The sequence below is a fragment of the Elgaria multicarinata genome, chromosome 2 (genome assembly GCF_023053635.1).
Source record: "Elgaria multicarinata webbii isolate HBS135686 ecotype San Diego chromosome 2, rElgMul1.1.pri, whole genome shotgun sequence".
NCBI lineage: Eukaryota > Metazoa > Chordata > Lepidosauria > Squamata > Anguidae > Elgaria > Elgaria multicarinata.
The window spans coordinates 108,787,396-108,808,765 of NC_086172.1; the positions used below are offsets into that span (position 1 = coordinate 108,787,396).

Below are 21,370 nucleotides of genomic sequence, written 5' to 3' on the forward strand. Positions count from 1 at the left end.
GCTCTCTGGGCAGTTTACAACTAATTTTTGCAGTCAAGAGGAAAAATCTATTTGAAGAAGCTAGTAAAACAACAGGGCAAATGATTGATCTGTCTCCAGCTATGGGGCTGCTATATGACAAAGGTAATGACAAACAACAAAGCAAAGATTGGACTTTCTTATGGGCAGCAGCCCAGATGGAAATTGCAACTCGCTGGAAAAGAACACAAAAACCCACGTTAGAGCAAAGGGTACCTCAGAGATTGGTCAATCGCTGTTGTGGAAAAGCTGACCCAAGTCAAAAGAGCAATTAGGAACATTAACGATAAACAAGACTTCTATGCAACTTGGCATCAATTTATAAAGTATGTGATTAGGCGGAAGGAAACATTAAAACCACCAGAAACTCATGGTCAATTATGGAAAGATTTGTTAGGATAATAGGATAGGATAAATGAATACAGTACAGTGAGCAGGGCCGGTGCTACCATAGAGGCCACTCAGGCGGCCGCCTAGAGCGCCAAACTAAGAGGGGCGCCGGACACAGTGCAGCACTCACATGCATTGGCTGTGAGCCAGCCCAGGCCGAGGATTCAGCTGGGCCTGGGTGGGCATGATGGCCCCCCGCGCCCGCCCAGCTGAAGCAAAGCCAGGGATGCTGGGGTGGGGCGGGGCTCCACGTTCAGACTTCTGCCCAGAAGCTGCCCTCCCAGAGCCGCTTAAAAATCAAAGTTGGCATTTTGGCAGTGTGTGTGTGTGTGTGTGTGAAAGTAGCTCACCTTGCCAAGGGCGCAAAATAGTTTGGCACCGGCCCTGACAGTGAGGCAATCTGTATTGCAATGTACGATATTGATGACAGATGGTAGTCAATGTATTCCCAAGTTGTCTTGTTTATTAATGTTATATTTGTTAAAAACCAATACAATTATTTAAAAAACCTCAAGAAGCATAATAAATGCACGATAACAAAATATGAATGAGTTTATTTTTTAATTGCATTTATTAAAATACTGGGACAAAAATCATCTACCCCCCACTTTCCACTGGTGTTCCTAAATACTAAACTAACAATTCATTAAGAATATTTTTCAGAGTTGTAAAACTGCTATATACAGACTTGAGCAGACTTAATTTCCAGAGCAATACTATGCATAACTCAGAAGAAAGTCCCAGTGTTCAGTGAGACTGCTCACAAATAATTATGCACAGGATTGCAGCCTTCCTCATGGATTCATCTTACTAGATATACTTCTCAGACTATGAAGTTGAACCAAATAACCATAATTTAAATCCAGATGTTTCTGCCTGCAAATAAGTTGCCATCAGGCACATTTTTAAAGACTGGATCTTGAACTTGGTTGTACAACAGTCTTTACTGAAGGCTATACATCTGTTTCACATTTCTAACCGAAAGTATTATGATGAGGGAGCGTGGATCTTTTCTATTTTTGTGGATCGTTATCTTTCCTTTCAATTCTTCACCTATAAAAACAAAGCACAAATGCAGGAACTGCATTATCTTATCAGTAAATGGTTACATATACAGCACTTTCCATTGACACCATACAGATCACCATTTGGGGGACGTTTCAGTTGGTTTTGGTTTTGCAATCTAGGAAATGAGGAGAAAGAAAAGCAACCAAACTTTGGATCACTGAATTCTGTCCATAATAACTATGGAGAAGTTATCCTGTCTTCCAGTTGTTGGGCTGAAATCCAGCCCCCAAAACCTCCAATAGGGAATAGGATTTCCCTAATGAGTTCAACGCACGCACTGAGCCATGAGGCTTGTTGACTACTGTTTCCATTGTAAATAGGGGTTTATGGCATCCACTTGATACAACACCATTGCTTTGCCTCTCCCGCAGTGGTTGGAGACCATGGCAGATATTTGCTTAGCAGCTTTCTACTGATTTTTAAAATTGGTTAAACCCTGCAGCTGTTCAGCAGGAATAGGCAACCTTTTTGTGCTGTAAACACATTTAGCAATTTGAGAAAATGTCCTGGGCCCCACCATAAAATGGCTGCCATGGGAGTCATGGCAAGGACAAATAACTGCTGTCCCCTGTAACTGCTGAACTTTCCAACTAAGATTGTAGTGCCTGAGTTTGCTTTCCTTTCCCCCCCCTCCTCCTCCCTCCCAATCCCCTTTCCTTTTGTGTCATGTCTTTTAGATTGTAAGCCTGTGGGCAGGGACTGTCAAGAAATACTTTTGTAAGCCGCCATGAGAGCCTTTTTTGGCTGAATGGCGGCATAAAAATACTTAAATAAATAAATAAATAAATAAATAACTTGCCCAAAAGACTGAGTACAATCCAGAGGTTGGGTCTGTGCCCCAACGTGCTAAGGCCTTGTTCAGAAGACACCTTAAACCATGGTTTTAACCACGGTGAATAAGGCAAAAAGCCTTATTCACTGTGGTTTAAGTTGTCTTCTGAAAGGGGCCTAAATAACTTACTTGAACCCAGTTTTCAACCTATTTCACAGCAATCCCAGGTGCTAGTAAGAAGATGTGTGTTGCTTTTAAATATGGGAGGGGTAGGGCACCTTGATGGGCCACTAGAAAGGTATCTGGAGGGTGCATTGATGCCCACGGGCATCACGTTACCTACCCCTGTTGTAACCCTCATGTAAATGCTTCTCAGCCTTTTGTGAACCACACAGAGCCCTTCAGCTATTAGGTGGTATTGAAATGAAATAAATAGTAATCTAATGCGAGACAGAGGTATGTCACTTTTACACACTATTCAAGGTTTGAATTATTATTGTTGTTGTTGTTGTTGTTGTTGTTGTTGTTGTTGTTATTATTATTATTATTATTATTATTATTATTTGCATTTTTATAACACCCAACAGCCGAAGCACCCTGGGTGGTTCACAAAAACTAAAACCATTCAAAGTATAAAACAAACAGTATAAAAACATGATATAAAATACACGTTAAAAAGTGATTAAAAACGTAACACACATGATTAAAACATCTTTAAAACATCCTTAAAACATTCTAAAATTTCACTGGATAGGCCTGCCGGAAGAGACTAGTCTTTATAGCTATCTCAAACTCGGAAAGACTGTCAAGTTGATGAATGTCCTCCGGCAGGCCATTCCACAATCTGGGGGCAGCAGAAGAAAAGGTCCTCTGGGTAATAGTTGAAGTAGATTCTTCCCAGAGGACCTGAGTGTGCGGGGCGGATTGTACGGGAGAAGGCGATCCCGCAGGTAGCCTGGACCCAAACCATGTAGGGCTTTAAAGGTAATAGCCAACACTTTGTACTTCGCCCGGAAACTAATCGGCAGAGATTTTAAAACTGGTGTAATGTGGTCACCTCTAGGTGTACCAGTGACCAGCCTGGCTGCCATATTTTGGACTAATTGAAGTTTCCGGACTAGGCACAGAGGTAGCCCCATGTAGAGCGCATTGCAGAAGTCAAGCCTTGAAGTTACCACTATGTGCACTACCATCTTTAGGTCTTCCAACTCTAGGAAGGGGCGCAGCTGGCATATCAGCCAAAGCTGATAGTAAGCATTCCTGGCCGTCACATCTATCTGGGCTGTCATTTGGAGTGATGGATCCAGAAGCACCCCCAAGCTGTGAACACAGTCTTTCAGGGGGAGTGTAACCCCATCCAGAACCGGTTGACACACTTCCAAACCCAGGTTGCGGCCTTTGACACCGAGCACCTCCGTCTTATCTGGATTCAGCTTCAGTTTGTTTTTCCTCATCCAGCCCATTACTGCCTCCAAGCATTCATTCAGAGGAGACACACTATCCTTAGCTGACACTGTTGTTGAAAGCATAGAGAAATATATTTGGGTGTCATCAGCATACTGATAGCACCCTGCCCCATGCCTCCAGATGATCTCTCCCAGCGGTTTCATGTAAATATTAAACAGCATTGGGGAAAGAATGGCACCTTGCAGTACGCCGCACAGCAGCTCCTTTTTTGAGGAGCAACTATCCCCAAGCATCACCATCTGGAACCTGCCTGAAAGGTAGGACCGGAACCATTGAAGAACAGTGCCCCTGATTCCCAATCCCGTCAGGCGTTCCAGAAGGATACCATGGTCAATGGTATTGAAAGTCGCTGAGAGGTCCAAGAGTACCAGCAGGGACACACTCCCCCTGTCAATACTTAGGCGTAGATCATCCGCTAAGGCGACCATAGCGGTCTCAACTCCGTATCCTGCTCTAAAGCCGGTTTGAAATGGGTCTAGAAAATCCGTGTCATCCAAAATTGCTTGGAGTTGGTGAGCAACCGCCCTCTCGATCACCTTGCCCAGAAATGGGAGATTTGATACTGGTCGATAGTTGTTAAGATCCAGAGGGTCCAGAGAGGTTTTTTTTAGAAGCGGCTGTACCACCACTTCTTTTAAACACAATGGAAAACTCTCCTCCCTGAGAGATGCATTAATAAAACATTGTAGTTGTAATCTAACTGCATCTCCTCCCTGGGAGACCAACCAAGAAGGACAGGGATCGTGAGGGCAAGTCGTCTTCCTCACTCTTTGGTCTCTGAAGGACACATTAGGGCACCAAATCCACCTGCTAGCAGTAGCTTGTTCTATGTTTTGTAATTTGCATGACTACCTGGACTAGAATTTTTTTGGATTTGGCTAAGGGATAGTCTTGAAGAACTGCCTGTATTTAATAAGGAACCAAATACATTAATAGAAAAGTTCTGACTGGTTTTGATAAGATTTCTCAGCCCATTTTGTAGTTGTTTAGCTCAGATGTTTTGGCCTTGCACCAGCTACATCCTGCTTATCCAAATACCATCTCATGCTGTTTCAACGGAGTTCCTTTGTCCCAATCCTTTGAGGTGCATTTAATTTGCTATTAAGCAGCTGTTTGTATACTACCCAAGACAAAAACGCTCCAGTAGTGGGTAAAATTATTCCTGAAACTTTTTTTTAATGTATTCTTCAGAGATTTAAACTTGTTTCATTAATTTAAGAGATGGAAATAAAAGTACTATTATAAAACCAGAAAAGAATTGGGCTACAAATTTTTGAAGACAGCCCGGCACATTTTATAAACATGCAACTGTTTACTTTGCATTACACGCACTATAGCAGATCGTACAAGATGAAGAGAACCACTATGCCTGCAAGGATGAGGGAACCTTGTTTCTGTAATCAAATACATTCATTATGTAACATGTATGACTGAAGTCCTGATGAGCAGTGAAATAAAAAAAACTACTGAGAAATGGAATAGTGTTAGAAATTGGGAGCCTTAAGCCAAAGACATAATTCTATGGAATGGTGGTACGAAAGCAATCTGAATTAAGGAACATACTGCTCCCACCCCCACCAAATGGATTCCCTATTCTCTCTTCAGACACCATTTTAAACAAGGAGCGCAGCTTTTTCCCTGAATAAGGAACTTAGGGACTCTCTATCTATGCCCAGGCACTGAAGATGGTCACCTTGACTACACCATTTTTTTTATCGTCTAGCTCAGCCTTCCCCAACATGGCACCATACAGATGTGTTGGGCTGGCTGGACAGGATAGGAGCAATCAGCCAAAACACCTGGAGGAACCAGGTTCCTGAGACTTGTTGATGCTGCTTTCCCCTGCAAATATCCCTTCAAGCCTTCAAGAAATGGACAAAACAGAAAAGCAGCATGTTGGCTGGATATACTCAATGGTTTCATAATATACCCTAAATGGGATAAAGCGGGAAACATGGCATAATCTTAATCATGTTCTCCAATGGTCCAGTAATTTATTATGTAAAGTTGGCACCTGTTTTTCACTTTACAGATAAGCACAAAGATATGTGGTCTCCATTTTTGAGTGACTGGTTGAAGCCAAGATAAACCATGGCTTGAACTTAATTGTTCATATTCTACTGTAATTTTTTAAAAATATGTGTACATGCAATGAGTAGAAGCAACTTGCATTTCCTAATCAGGTATAGGGAACCTCTGGTCCACAAGGAATCTCCATCTGGACCACCAGCTTCTTCCCGAAGCCCCACCCCTCTCCCCTGGTAGGGAAAATCTCTTATCTCTGATTAGCAGCTGATCAGAGGTAAGAGCTTTTCCCTGCTACGCAAGGAGAAAGAAAGCCTTTGTCACTGTGCAGCAGGGGAAAACTTTCATCTCCAATCAGCTGCTAATGTGAGTAAAGAACTTTTCCTTACAGGGGAAAGGAGTCAAGGCCGGGGGATGGAAGTTGCTAAGTTTTCCTTGATTCTGAAGTTTGTCCTGCTTATTAGTGAGTAGCTATGGTGAGTCTTTACCTGTTTACTTCTGAGTAGACACGCACAGGCTTGGATGCAATTTGAAAGCTGAGTCATTCAGGTCTGCTTTCCTCTAAGTAGATGTGCAGAGGCTTGGTATTTGGATGCTATGTAAAAGTGCTGCTGCCTAGTTCAACCCTGCTTATTTCTGAGCAGACATGCAGAATCCTTATCCTGCCTATTTCAGATGTAATTAGTAATAATTACATCTTGGCTTGACCCATAACTGCAATATGGCTCACGAGACCTTTTCCGTATTATTAATCAGTCCTGGGACTGAAAAAAGTTCCCCATAACTCTTCCATGTATAAAAATATATGTCTGAAATAAAAATTTCTCTACTGTTGGCATATGAACAGTACTGGATATTGATTTGATAAGAACAAGATAACAAAAATATATATGTAGTATTACCCATGACATGTTCTATTGTACTTTTATTGCCTTTTAAAAGAATTCCTTTTAAAGTTCCAGGAAAAGCTTTATTACAGTAGTATCTTGCTTAGCAGACACACTGTACTTTCTTCTGGAATCTTCATAAATTCAATAACAATGTGGAACTCCATTATTTTTTGTTGAAAACCTTGAACAGCACATTCAATACCTGTATAAACGCAGAATGATGTCCGTGTGCTAATTAATACTGATAAGAGCTTTATGTGTATTTGTCCCAGCCAAGACAAAAGCAAGATTTTATGTCCTTTGGATGCAATGTTCATCTAGACCCCATTGAATTAATGGAATGAATCTTGATCATTGCTGTGTATGACCAGTTATATACTACTGTAGGGCTGAGGTCTTATTTTAAAAGAAATTTGTATCTCAAAAAAGCCAACAGAAAAGGGAATGTTAGTTGAGAAACATAGATTGGTTCATTGATGTAAAATGAATATATATCTTAGAAAATCTATTCAAACTCTGCTGATATAATATCACAATTCTTTGGATAGTTTTGTTGTTTTAAGGAGACTAATTTTAAAACACTAGACTTGGGAGTATTTAAAATTGTTTAATGTGCTCATTATACACCCAGTCACAAAAATGTTCTGTATTTAATAGCACAGAAGATCCTATTGGTGTCACAAGTAAAACAAGGTTCTTCCTCTTGGAAAAAAATTGGCCTAGCAAATTTCACTGTGGAGTTATAATTCTACCCATCGGTGATTTTATCAGAACACACTGTCTCAGTTTAATTGCATGAAAATGAATTAAACGTGCTGTCTAAACAGTCCTAGTGATGAATACCTCGAGGCAAGCCCTAAAAGACAACATTTCTATAACAACCTACTAGAGTTTTCATTAAGAACAGCCCTCAGTTATTTATAACCATGTTAATTGCATTAAGCGACCCAGACAATCAGTTTAATTCATTGTCATGAGGCAGATCTTTGCCTCTTTTTCGCCCCAATGGACCACATTAAATCTTCTTTTGTGCACAGCCATTTCTGTGGCTGAACTAAAGCAATGGCTGTGTAATCATAACAGAGAGGGAGATCAGACCAATTAATCAATGCCATGTAGATATAAAATGACTGATGCGTTTTCAAGAGCTCTACTGCTCTATACGCTGGAAAGAACGCTTTCCAAGACTGAGCAGCATCACCTATGCTCAATAAGATGCAAGCAAGGCACAAGCCATGCCATAGTTTGATCAAGACTGAATTCATTGTCATTCTACTGCAGTACTGTCATTCTTCCCTGGGAAAAAAATAAGCTGATTTTGCCTAGTAAGAAGTCCAACAGAGAGGCATATAGCAAAGAACATGGAGTTTCTGTGTCATACAAAAAAAGTGGTGTCAATTATAATTGGCGGTGTGTGTGTGTGTGCACGCCTCTGAAAGGCAATGCTCGATTGCAGAGTACATTATAGCTTTTCTGCGCATTTATTGTTGAGCCTCTTGCTTAAACTGAGGTGTTACACACAGTGACACTACCTGACGACTAAGCTCTGAACATATATTTATTGTGCTGAGCAGCAATGAAAAACTGTTCATGCGCCAATGGGATAGCCAAAGAGACCACAACATGGAAGAACAACACTAGCATCAATGGCAACAAATCATCATATTGTGACTTGATTACAAAAGACAAAACAGAAGAACTGAAGGAATTGCCATGTAGATAGGCAAATTATTCAATGTGGAAATAGGTAAGCATAACGTCTTACCACAGCAGCCAACGTTAAAACAACTGGAAATACAGTTGGGGATCCAGAGGAAACCCTCTATTCTTTTGAACCTAAATAATTAGTTATAACACTCCTTTCAAACAATGTATCTTTTGAAACAGAATGGATAATGGGAAATGCTGCCAGCGGGAAGGCAGCAATGATAAGACATTAGTGGGAGCATGTGTGCATTTGCTATAGAAACAACCTGAACAACCAGGAGGGAAAAAGGCATATCCAAATACGGAGGGGTGTAGGAGGAAATAAGCCATAACCAGTTGGTTCTTCAACTTGTATGAGAACTTGAGAAGGAAAATAAATAAATTGGAATAAATGAAGAGTTTGGTAGTAGTAATTGTAATGTTCATGTACTGTGTGTTGGATCTAATGTACCCATGAGTGGAGTTCCCATGTGCAGAGTTCCAGAAAGCTACTAATGAAAGGGGAAGGAACAGCACAGTAGGTGATTCAAGAGCGAAAGAGGATGCAAAGTCAGCAAAATTGGCTTCCCCTAGCTGTTATAGAGTGTCTCTGTTGGATCAAAGAGCTTTCCATTCACAGGACACTTTTCTGCATCAGTCTGAAATTCCAACTTGGGGCAGGGAAAGAGTTAAGAGGGAAGACATTTTCAAAAACCTCAGGCAGTAAATAAGTCAAGTCACAGAAGTCGCAATGGAATTATGCTGCGATTACAAAAAGAGAATGAGAAATCAGACTAGGTTCAGTCAGCTATCCAGAAAAAGCATATATGTGCCATATGTATCCCCAGCAGCACAGAACATGTGGTAAGTGAATATTTCTGATGTGCCCACCATGTAATATGAATAATCCCATGACCTGCAGTACAACCTTATGAACTGGCCCTTAAGTTAACATTTTAACATACTCTGGAGTGCTTCTGCATTTTGATTCCAAACTTCCAATTAAAATTCCACTGCCCATTTCTAAAGATGCCAAAGATGCTTTATATGTTACTTTTGCCCTGTATAGCAATGTATGCATGTGTTGCCTAATCTCTGCACTTACAGCAAAATAAATCATACTATTTACAATGCTAAATTACATCAGTATGCATATAGTTTATTACATTATTAAGTATGAAGTGGCCTTCAAAAAGCTTTGCCCTTCTGAAAAAGGTTTAGCTGCTGTGTACAACCTTTTAAGTCACTGTGGAAAAGAAAAGAAATTTTTTCACTGCAAGGTAGTATCAAGAGCAGATGTGCTGCCTTATTGCCAGTGGGTTTCTTTGCATGTTCCAATGTAATGCTTCCTCCCGGCCTCTTTGGAGTAAGTTAGATCATTTATTTAACAATTGGTTGACATCTCATTCTACCCGGTAAGCCAGAGACATTCTCTAGCACATTCTTTCTATTTGGAGGAATGGGGGAGCATTAAGAGCTTGGGGGGAAACAAGGCAAGATTCTTCAAGTCTGTACTAGACTTTAGAGATAAGGACAATTCTTGCATAAAGAAGCAATGAGTATTCAGAGGTAGTCGCGTGAAATCTGTGGGGCATATCTATGCCAGTCAAGAATGTACTTGCAAAAATGCCCTTCAAAGTAGACACAGTTTCCCTTGACTATAAAATATTAGATGGCTCTTTCCTCTGTCATTTAGCAAAGCAGCAAGGTATTGCAAGCAAATGGAGCATAGTGACAACATTCTGCTATACCTCACTCTGCATCGGTCACATTTTGGAACATCACTCATGGAGATCAGTTACTTACCAACCCAGTTAGAAGAATCTTTGCAAAATCCAGCCCACATCATGACTGTTTGGGCTGAGTTCAATGGGACGTACCTTCCTAGGAAGTGTCATTATGACTACAACCTTAATAAGCACTCACTTCACCGCCAGGCCAAGTAATCTTGTAGTGGCACACTAGATACCCTTTTTTGAACAAAACAAATGCTTTCAAATGGCAAAAAAATTATTGTATGATTATACAGCCTTTCAATCAACACGTGAAAATTAGGGATCAGAGTGTATGAATGTCATTTTTAATGAATTATTTAATTATAGGTTAAGAACTAATGCTTTATACAAGAACTACCATATTTTGGAATCAGGTTGTAGGACCTGATTCCAAAGTAACTGTGAATAATGGCTTTGATTAAGCAGGTCCTTTCTGAGAATGGAAGGAATCCTTGTTCATGGAAGAGCAACTTCCCTGAAAGGAAGGGGATTTGAACTAATGAAATCTTCCAGAAAAGGAACTGGGAGGAGGCAATAATTGCAAATTTTCTGCCTTCATTAATCCAGGCAACGCTGGAAGGTCCCCCAACTCTCTGGACAAGATTTGTGGGAGGAGAGGGAGGACAGGGGAATGGGAAATTGGCATGAAAGTCAACTCCCATAACTTCTGTTTATGGGGGCTTAGAACTCCCAGTTCCATTTGCAAATCTCTAGATTCATCTCTAGAGTGAATAGTATTATTCTACAACCATTTTAAGCGTATATCAAAGTAAGACAGGAAAATTCTCCATGTGATCTATGAAGCATTAAATATGTCAAAGGGTAAAACTTTGTCCAAATTTTATCCAAAGTCATCCATTACATGTCAAAGCATTGTGAAGATATATTAAAATATTACATGATTTCAGCTACTGATTCTTGTTTTGGTCTTATTGTTTCAAGCAATAAAGTTTTTGACCATCTTTTTGCTTTAGACAGTCATACTATTCCTGTGGCCAATGGCAACTAAAGTTATAGATCATTCCCCCCTTTATTGCTATTATTTGGTATCTGTCCAATAACTTGAAGCTCTAATGAAAAAAAAAAGGTACAAATACTCCCGGAAGAAGCAGACAGCTAATACAGTAGAGAACAAAATAAATAGCTGGGCTAGAATAAAATTCCAGATGCAACTTGTTACATTCTTAGTGTCTTGTCTAAGTATTTATCTAGCGGTTACTGCCTCCCCTCAGGAATTGCATTCCTTCATGAAAAAATAAATCCATATGTATGGAAATCTAACAGATCAGAGAGGTTAAGAGCTTTTTTTGTGACAGGCTAGCTTTCCACATGCAGAATATACTTTACATTCAAACCTGGAATTCCTTACTTACATTCTTAATACAGGGTTATTTCTGCATGTTTGACCCCATTAGTGGACACTAAAGTTTTTGATTAAAATAACTAATTTAAGAAGTGTTCTAAATATATGGAAGGAAATGGGGTGGGGAACAGACAATACCAAATGGCTTCATAGTTAGGCCAGCCTTCCCTAAGCTTCTAGCCTCCCAACATTTTGGAGCAATTCTCATCAGTCCCATGGTTTCCTTCTGGGGTACCTCTCTGAGATGGGACTGGGAGGCACTCTTATATAGTGTCTCCGGGTGGTCTTGGAGGGCGTTTTTAGAAAGTGGTGCTGTTTGACATTGAGGCCACCGGCGTGTGGCATCCCTAAGGATTCCATCTCATCCCCTATGCTATTCAATATATACATAAGAGATTGCCTGGGGTTTTGGAATTCTGTACTACCAGGTTGGCGAAGGCTGCTGCAGACATTTCTGCTGTGAATATCTTGATGTGATAGCAAACTGGGTGTATAGGCAAATGATACTTCCCTAGCGATTTCAGTTGCTTGACCAGTTCTCAATTCCTTCTTTCTTCACATGCCTTCAGTCATCCTAAATTGCTAACTTTAGTTCACTGTGTCATCCTTTAGCACTGCATAAGGTGCTTTTCTTTTTGCATGCTCTTTTAATTCAGACTTATTGAATAACCATAGATTTGTGCACTAATATTAAGTTATTCTCTACTTTGACAATGTGATTATATACTTGGGATAATTCCCTGGATTTCCCCCCATTCTTCATATCAAATACAAATACCACTGCTTTTAATGAGCTCTTTTGTTCTAATATATAATATTTTTAGATTGTGGTTTTATGGATTATAATACGTAATGACATTTTATCTTTTAATATGTCGTGAGCTGACTTGGAAGTGATTACCCTGAAAGGCATTCCACAAACATGTATAAATAAATAAAATTACTGTAGACCTTTATTTTAGATACTGCTTTTAACTGAAGTTAAGTTGGTGGTGTCACAGAAAAGGCCCTTCTTAAGTGTGTTGCCTCAATGCAGAACTCATTACCAAGAAAGGGATACACAACGTCAAAAAGGCAGCATTTTCATAAAAACGACAGAGATAAAGTGTTAACAGAAGGAAAAGTTCTGAAGGGGAATAACTTAAGTTGGGATTTTATAACAGTTGGAAAGGAAATACTGACAAACAGAATTACTGTGACCACTGGACTAGAAAGATCATGCACCCAATATGTTTTAAGTCAGCAATTGTTCCTAAAGTTATAGGACCTTAGTTAACAGAGTTCTTATAGAACTCAATGAATCTCAAAAGACACCAATTTTTAATGTTAACGGTGTCCTCTGATAAATGCCACTGAACATTTATTAATGTAGAAGAAGCAAAAAACAGCAGGTAAAGCAAGCAATGAAAAAAGCAGGTTAGCAGTCTAGGAAAACACACCTTTCTAGACTGTATGATATGATTGGCTACATTTTAGGGGTCTGAGTGTTAACACCCACAGGGATTCTTATGTTCTTGCAAACATCCTAGGTTAGATGTAAGAGAGAAGCAAACTAAAGTCTTCTTCACAGGTACAGATTAAGATGCTATAATAGTCTGATCACTCCCCCCACCGCATGTGTAGCTTCTTGATGTGGAGAAGGCACAGTGGAACTGTGCAGCTGGCCCCACCCTCTTCATGTGTTCATTGACCCTGCTCCCTCAATACCTTTGCCATCTACATCTGGAAAGCCGACATGCGAACAGCAGCTCATGCATAAGCTTTATTGATGCAGACGTCTGTGTTCCTACTGTTCCCTTCTCCATGCATAGAATCTATGCACAAAGAACAAGTGATTGCAGCTAATGTGTATACACGTTATATATTTCACTGTTCTTCAAAGCACTACAAGTGGTTAATTCCACAGTAGTCGTGCATGGTTCTTTCCTTGGTGAATTATGGCCCACACACTCTTTGCTGCATATTTATGGGATAGAACAAATTCCACAATCCAATATTGTTCTCCTCAAACTCAACCCAACCCACTGTAAATACTCAACAGGCCTATTCCCACAACATACTAAGGCTGCTAACCCTTTTGCAGAAAATGGTTGGCAAGTGCGTTTAAACCATGGTTATGTAACCGCCATGGCTAGGAATGGTTCACATGACACGCTAAGTTGTGTCACTGGGAGAGATCATCAGGAGGCATGAGGTGGAGTGCTATCAGTATGCTGATGGCACCCAAATATATTTCTCTATGCCTTTAATAACGGCATCAGCTAAGGATAGTGTGTCTCCTCTGAATGAATGCTTGGAAGTGGTAATGGGCTGGATGAGGAAAAACAAACTGAAGCTGAATCCAGACAAGATGGAGGTGCTTACTGTCAACCTGGATTTGGAGGTGTGTCAATAAGTTCTGGATGGGGTTACACTCCCCCTGAAAGACTGCATTCACAGCTTGGGGGTGCTCCTGGATCCATTGCTCCAAGTGACAGCCCAGATAGATGCAATGGCCAGGAGGGCCTACTATTAGCTTCAGCTGTTACGCCAGCTGCACCCTTCCTAGAGTTGGAAGACCTAAAGATGGTAGTGCATGCACTGGTAACCTTGAGGCTCGACTTCTGCAATGCGCTGTACATAGGGCTACCACTGTACCTATTGCAAAATATGGCAGCCAGGTTGGTCACTGGTACATCTAGGGGTTACCATATTAGACCAATCTTAAAATCACTCCACTGGCTGCCAATTAGTTTCCGGGCGAAGTACAAAGTGTTGGTCATTACCTTTCAAGGCCTACATAGTTGGGGTTCAGGTTACCTATGGGATCGCCTTCTCCTGTACAATCTGCTCCACACACTCAGGTCCTCTGGGGAGAATTTACTTCAGTCAGCCAAAACAAGGCTGACAACTGTTACCCAGAAGACCTTTTCTTTTGTCGCCCCCAGACTGTGGAATGGCCTGCTGGAGGAGATTTGTTAACTTAAAACTCTTTCCAAGTTTGAGATAGCTATAAAGACTAGTCTCTTCCAGCAGACCTACCCAGATGAATTATAAACCTAAGAAATTTAAGATGCCCTGATTGTTATTTTAATATTGTATTGGTTTTATATGCTCTTTTAATTAGTTTTATGCATTTGATTTATATTGTATTGTTGTATTAAAGCTGTTCCCCATCTTGATCCAAAGGGAGAGGTGGGTAAGAAATAAATATATGATGATGATGATGGTTCACAGGCATAATATTGAACTCAAAATGCTTAACCACTATGGTTAGCATGTTGTCTGAACAGGGTCAATATGTCTGTTTAACATATATAGATATCATCAATAAATGTAGTATAGAAGAGTATGTGTGAACTGCAAGGATTACTATCTAGGTTGAAAATAACCATCTATTCTAAATGAGTTATATATAGATGGGCAACACTGGGAGCAGTGTTGAAGATCAGCTTTATTACTTGATAAAAGGAGAGGCCATGGGGATTCTGGATGCACCCAGTATTGCCAATCTCTATACGATCCATTTAGAAAGGACAGTTATTTTGGACTTCACAGTTCACACAAATTCTTCTACAGTAGATTTATTAATGACATCTATATTATTACACATCAGGATTGTGCAGTGGGTGATCTTTTGCATGGATGAACACAGTGGATCCTAATATAAATTTACTATGTGCAAGGATCTATGGGAAATTCTTTTTGGATGCGTTGACTTACAAATCAAAAGGACAGATTTGTGTAAGGAATTATATAAAACCAATAGATAGGACTAATATCCTTCATTATACAAGTTATCATCCAATTCATCTAGAAGCTGAGCGTTTGCAGAGAGGTGTATAAGCAATGTAGGGATGATACTGGTCTGAAATTTTGCTCACAAGGGTTCCTTCAGAGGGTTATTAGGACAGCGAAAAATAGTGCTGACAGATACTATAGGAATGAGCTCTTATTTGATAACAACTGGGTTCATGCTATGTCTAATAGTTTGTTTATGGAAGGCTTGCGATTGAATCAAATTCAGACATAGCATAAAAGAGTAGGAGTCAAGCCACCTACTGAGCAAATTAAATATGTACGTCTTTCCTGGGTTTTACCATTTCAGGTTGGATGATAGAAGTTGTAGTTTGAATGATTTCAGGTAAGAAAAACCCCTCTGTCTGTAAAAAGCCTACACATGAGGTAGAAATGTCTAGACTAATATTTCTATTGTCTTAATAGTGTATGTATAGAAAAATGTTTTTTTTATAACACGGAAGAGCATTCTAAATTAAGTCCTACATGTGGTTTTAAGTAGGGATGTTACTGGTGTCTGACTGAATGCGGGAGTCCAATGGGTTCCCCATGTCCATCCTTTGGACCCAGTTGAGCACTCGGGGAGTGTTCACAGACCCATGCTTCGAGGGCCCACAAGTGGTCATGTTCACCCTCATCCGCAGCCTGTATTGTGTGCAACAATGGAGGCTCTGGAAATTTCACATTTCCCCCATTGCATAAATGGAGCCCTTACAGCTGACACTTATGCACGGGGGGAAATAACGTAATTTCCAGAGCAAGTCTGAACGGCTGCAGAGCCCTCGTTAGGCCTCGCCTCAAAAGAAAGTGCAAATGTCTGACAAATCAGATACGGGTGAGTTTGAAATGGCAGAATCTTGGTAAGGCTAGTACATTGTTTTGCTGAATATGTAAATCAGTCCAAGGCAGTAATGGAATGCTGGCAATATATAGCATTCTTGTATGTTGTACAGGAAATTTCAAGTATTTAGCTTTAGCACGTGAAATGGTTTTGAAAGTGTGTCTAGCAGTATCTAATGCTGTAGAAATTCTGTTTATCTAGAAAAAATATTGTACCTTCTTCCACAGAAATTGGGTTCTCCAGAAAAAATGCTGTTTGTTTCCAGTGTGTTTTGGTACAACCGGGACCAGTGGAGAATAATACCTGCATTGACAAAGTTCAGAAAACTCTGATGAAATACAAGATTTAACAACATGCTTCATTAATTGATTACACAAGAACACATACATTAAATAGCTGCAATAAGAAATAGGCTTATTTCCAAATACCTTAAGGCAAAAAGCTGACATAACATACAATATCTTACAATTAATTTTGAACATGTAGCCTTCAAGTACTCACTTGTTTGTTGCAGTTCTTGTCAAAATATATATCGAAAAATCCAGCAATTGCCTGAATTAAAACAAAAACGAAACACCAAGCAGGAATTTTAGCAGTTTTCATGCCCATTGGGGGAAATACACCATCACATCAGTGGAGTTCTGCTTGGTCAGTGGAACTTCCCTTCCTCTCTCTCTCTCCCCCCCCCCACCCCCTACAGCCTCCCCTTGTAATCTGCTCCAGAGGTTCCACGTGGGATCGGGGTGGGGAACTGCCCCCTCCTCGTTCTGCTGATGAAAATTATTCCTTCAATGGGAGAGGAATTGGATACAGCACATTAATTGGATACAGCACATTATCATGAACATTTTAAAAGTTTCTTAATATAATCAATATGAATGATGGAAATAATCTTGATTAATACAAACTCCTTCCTGAGCACATGTATTCAAAACAATGTCAGTGTCATGTGTAACTCTACGGGGAGGGCATTCTAGAGGAAAACAAAAATCACAGTGGAGAGACACTGGTCTGGTTCACACAATCACCACAACATGCCATGGGTTATTTGAAGGTAATTTCCTTATCAGACAACCATGTTGCCCTGGTTGGACGACACGACAAGCCACAACGAGCCCAATAATTAGGGAAATGGCACCCTAGCACACGCCTTGGCTTAAACAAGCCACTGTTGCTTGTGTATGCTGAAAGTGATTACAGGAGAAACTTTCAGAAGTGAAACACATTTTGGTAAACCAAGCTTTCTTCTTCAGGGGCATTCTAAAAGCATAAACAAAATACATTCTCCTTAGTGTATACATAACACACCTTTGCTAAGGATGATACATGGAAAAGGGCCCCCAAAGATCTTAAAGCACAGGGAAGTTAGCACAGGAGGAGGTGTTCCTTCAGATATTTAGGTCCCAAACAGTTTACAGCTTTAAAGGCAAATACCAACACTTTGAACAGCCTAAGAAGCAAACAGGTAACCAATGTAGGCCTTTCAAAATTGGAACACCATGGCTCCACATGGCAGAATTCCATTCTGGTAGCCAAGTGCTGTGCTAACTGAAGATTCCAAGTCCTCTTCAATGGCAGCCCCATGTATATATTAGTATAGTAATCCAACCAGGAGATTACCAAGCATGGATCCCTGAAGCCAAACTATCTCAGACCAGGAACAGCTACACCTGGTAAACCAGCAGAAGCTGATAAAAGTCACTCCATGTCACCTAGGCCTCAAGTTACAATGCTGTCTCAAAGAGCAGGCCCAAGCTGTGTAGCTGCTCATCCAGTGGGAATGCAACCCAACCAGAATAGGTTGAATTCCAATCTCCCCGACTCAAAAAACCCTACTGACAGAGCCTCCATCTTGTAAGGATTCAGCTTCAATTTATTGGCCTTCATCCAGCTCTTTCTGAAATCCAGGCATCGCTTCAGCATCTGCACAGTCTCACTTGACTCAGATGACAGAGAAAAATCTCACTTCAAACTTTCTGATGACTTCACCCACTTATTTCATATAAATGTTGACGAACATAAGAGATAAGATGGAACCTTGCAGGACCCCAGAACACAAGTGCCATGGGGTTGAGCGGAATTCCCCCAGTGCTATTTTCTTGCAAGTAGGAACAGGACAGTCAACCCAAAGAGCTGGTCCCACAAAATAGCATAACTTATAATCACCACTGATAGGCAACACCACTGACACATTCTTTAAACAGCGCATCCATTAAAGAACAGAACAATTGGAAGCGTTTTAACCTTTGATCATACAGTTCTACCACTACCTTACAGCTATTTTGCCACTGGGAGACTGCACAATCTTGCCTTTTATGAAAAACATCATGAGAAGGGGGTAAAAGGTTGGGGGAAAACCCTGAAAAATCCAGTGGGGAAATGTTTTTTCTCCATCCCTCCCCCGATAATTTTTGTTTTTTTCCGAAAAATGGAAAAAACTGAACAGTTTTGGGTTATGAAATATTTTCTTTTAGAATCTAGGACAAAGTCTTTATATATGGTTACCCAGCTTTTACTCCCCCCCCTATATATTTTTAAAGACTATGTAATATGATCACTTTTTTTTAGAAAGACTAGAGATGTAAAATGTCTGGAAATAATGAAGTCATGGGGGGAAATGACTTTTTAATCCTCTCTGTAAGATCCCTAGCATAGTTATTTCTTTCATTCCTTATTAAAATTATTAATCTAAAGTATATTTTAATGATAGACACTTAGTTTCCCAACATGTGAGCAGAATCATCATTGTGCATCCTTGACAATTTGGGTTTTGTTCTATAGAGTCCTGCTTTTCTGATGTTGTAGCAGTAATTTAACATAATTCTATACTGTTCAGAAAATAATTAAAAATTACTGAGTTTACTTTAAAGTTTTAAAATATAACGATAATTGCATGAGCAAACGAAGTTACACATAAATAATTTTAGGAACAGAAAGGCTGCCCTTCCCAGCCTTGTGCCCTCTGGATGTTTTGGACTACAGTGCCCAGCATTCCTGACCATTGGCCATGCTGCCTGAAGCTGATAGGAGCTGAAATCCAAAGTACCTGGAGGGTATCAGGTTGGAGAAGGCTGTTTTAAAGCAACAAAGTGACTTTAGATCAAGAGTCACTTATTTCTCCATTTTTCAAAAATTTCCATTTTTTCCTGGGGAAAAAAACACAAGAAAAAAAACCATTTTTTTCTCCTCAACAGCCTCAAAATTTTCAGGGGAAGTGGGGGAGCCAACCTGGCCCCATCCATCAGCCATAGAAGGAGCTACTGCTCCAATGATTGCTTTTCTCTTCCCTCCCAATTTCCTTTTCCTTTGTCCCTTAGACTGTGAGCCTGGGGGAAGGGCTTGTCTTCTCTCTCTCTCTCTCTGTACAATACTCAGAGAAAATATTCAATGTTTTATAAGATGACAATAAGTTATAAAGCATTGATGACGTAGTGAGAACCCCTACTGCAGGAATGTAACAACCCCCACTTTTGATTATTCATGACAAGTTAGCCAGTACTTTAACTTTTCCTTCCCCTTCTTGAAAGGAAAACTAGTTCTTGGGGCAGCAACTGGATCACCTAATAAAATGTTACAAGGAATCCCGTTTCCTGCCCTGCCACCATGGTTGGGGAGGGAGGCAGATCTACGGGTGGGAAGGACCCCAATCGACGCTGCACACATGTGGCATGAGGCATGGGCAGGGCCAAGCCTACATAGGCAGGCCACACAGAAGCCTTGGCCTCTTCCCCCTTTCCGGCTCTCACCCTCCCTCCCTAATAATCAGTATGGGATTAGCTAGTTGCCACCTTTGGGTGGCTGAGTAGGATTTTTACCTGCCACCAACTGGCATTTTGTGTACAAGTTTTTTGCCTACTCCACACTGGGATTGAATCTTAGTGGAGGTTGGGTAAATAGGCTAAGTGGTTTAGGGGCAGGGTAGTGTGGGAAATTTAGGAGATGGGATAGGGATGGGTGAGCACTATGGCATCCTTATGGTGATTGGCAAATTTGGAGGCCTGCTCCTCAAGGTTTATGTGGCCCTTGTGCAAGGATATGGTTTGCCTTTGGGGACCTCCTTGCCTCATCTACTCGGAGTTCTGTGGTACTGGGCAGTGTCCCCACACTCTTAATGGAGTGAAGCCTAAGAGAGGGGCTGGGTTTGGCCCAGCTCCTGGCTTAGCAGAGTGCCTCGCCCTTAACGACAGGCTAGATGCTTGAGAACCTAATATATTTCCATACTTTCACACGCAGATCCAAGGGAGGGGTGAATTTCCCTTATTAATAAAGAGGCCTTAGTTTATCCCAAAGCTCTGGTGTCCGTGTCTTTATCTCATCGGCTCCTTCTCCATTTGCAAATGTGTATAACAAAACTCTGACTGATAATACTGAAGCCACTTTAGGAGGCAAGCAATTTGAAGTAGAGATGCAGCAGTGCATATATGTGTGTGCAGGGTGGGGGGTAGCACAGGGTACTCAACCCTTTCCCTACATGCTGCATTAGTGTTTAATAAGTGTTATTATGCACCCACATACATATAAAATTGTCCCACGTTTCTTTAAACCCCATCGAAAAGAGGTCACAAAGCAAAATAATAATCAAAACAATAAAATCCACCAAACCCTTAAAGGATGGCCTTGAAGAGTTACTTCTGTGGTTACCTTGTTTTGTTTTACACACAAGAAGCTATGCTTACTTATGCCTTTCCTTCTTCACCTCAGCACTTCATCTCTTGACAGCAGATCTATAGATCCCCAGAACAGCAATCATGGACTCCAGCATTTCTGCTAAAGTCATTTGAACACTACTCTCTGAACGGCACCCACTGGGAAATTGAAAGTGAACACAACAGGATTGGTCATATATAACTAAAGCCCTGGCCTGACATGCACTTTAAAAGGGTGTTTTATGTTAGAAAACACTACAGTAGAGACTTTATTCTACCTTGTTCTCATCAAAAAATAGAACTGGTATATAGGCTGAGGGGAAGGGGGTTGTTTTGAGAACTAGTTAAGCAAAAAAGAGAAAGTAGGTTAACAAAACGGAGAAGTGCACAAAAAACACCTAAATTTCTCTTGTGCATAAACCAAGTCAGCTATAAAGGGTGGGGAGGGGAGTGGGGATAAGGAACCCCAGAGCTGCAAATGTGATTATTAGACCTGTTTATTAAGCCTGTACACAAATCTGTGAAATCAATTCACAGGCCAAGCTGACTTTGAAATATAGGCTACGCTAGTTGGCTCAATCTAGAGATCCTTCCAAATCTATTACAAGGAACATGTACATAATCACCATCAGTAACATTGATGTTGCCAGTC

The 21,370-nt window shown here is 40.6% G+C and overlaps 1 protein-coding gene across 1 annotated transcript in view; it reads right to left on the reverse strand.

Moving 5' to 3' along the window:
• Positions 1 to 947: 947 nt before the first annotated feature.
• The window catches only part of PRMT3 (protein arginine methyltransferase 3), an 81,952-nt gene continuing 61,529 nt past the window's right edge, over positions 948 to 21,370 (reverse strand). Inside the window, exons 14-16 of the mRNA XM_063118800.1 lie at positions 16,574 to 16,624; positions 16,288 to 16,375; positions 948 to 1,461 (exon numbers count right to left, since the gene is read on the reverse strand). Of these exons, the coding sequence (XP_062974870.1) occupies positions 1,352 to 1,461; positions 16,288 to 16,375; positions 16,574 to 16,624 (249 nt within the window). The 3' untranslated portion in view covers positions 948 to 1,351. The remainder of the gene's footprint in view (positions 1,462 to 16,287; positions 16,376 to 16,573; positions 16,625 to 21,370) is intronic.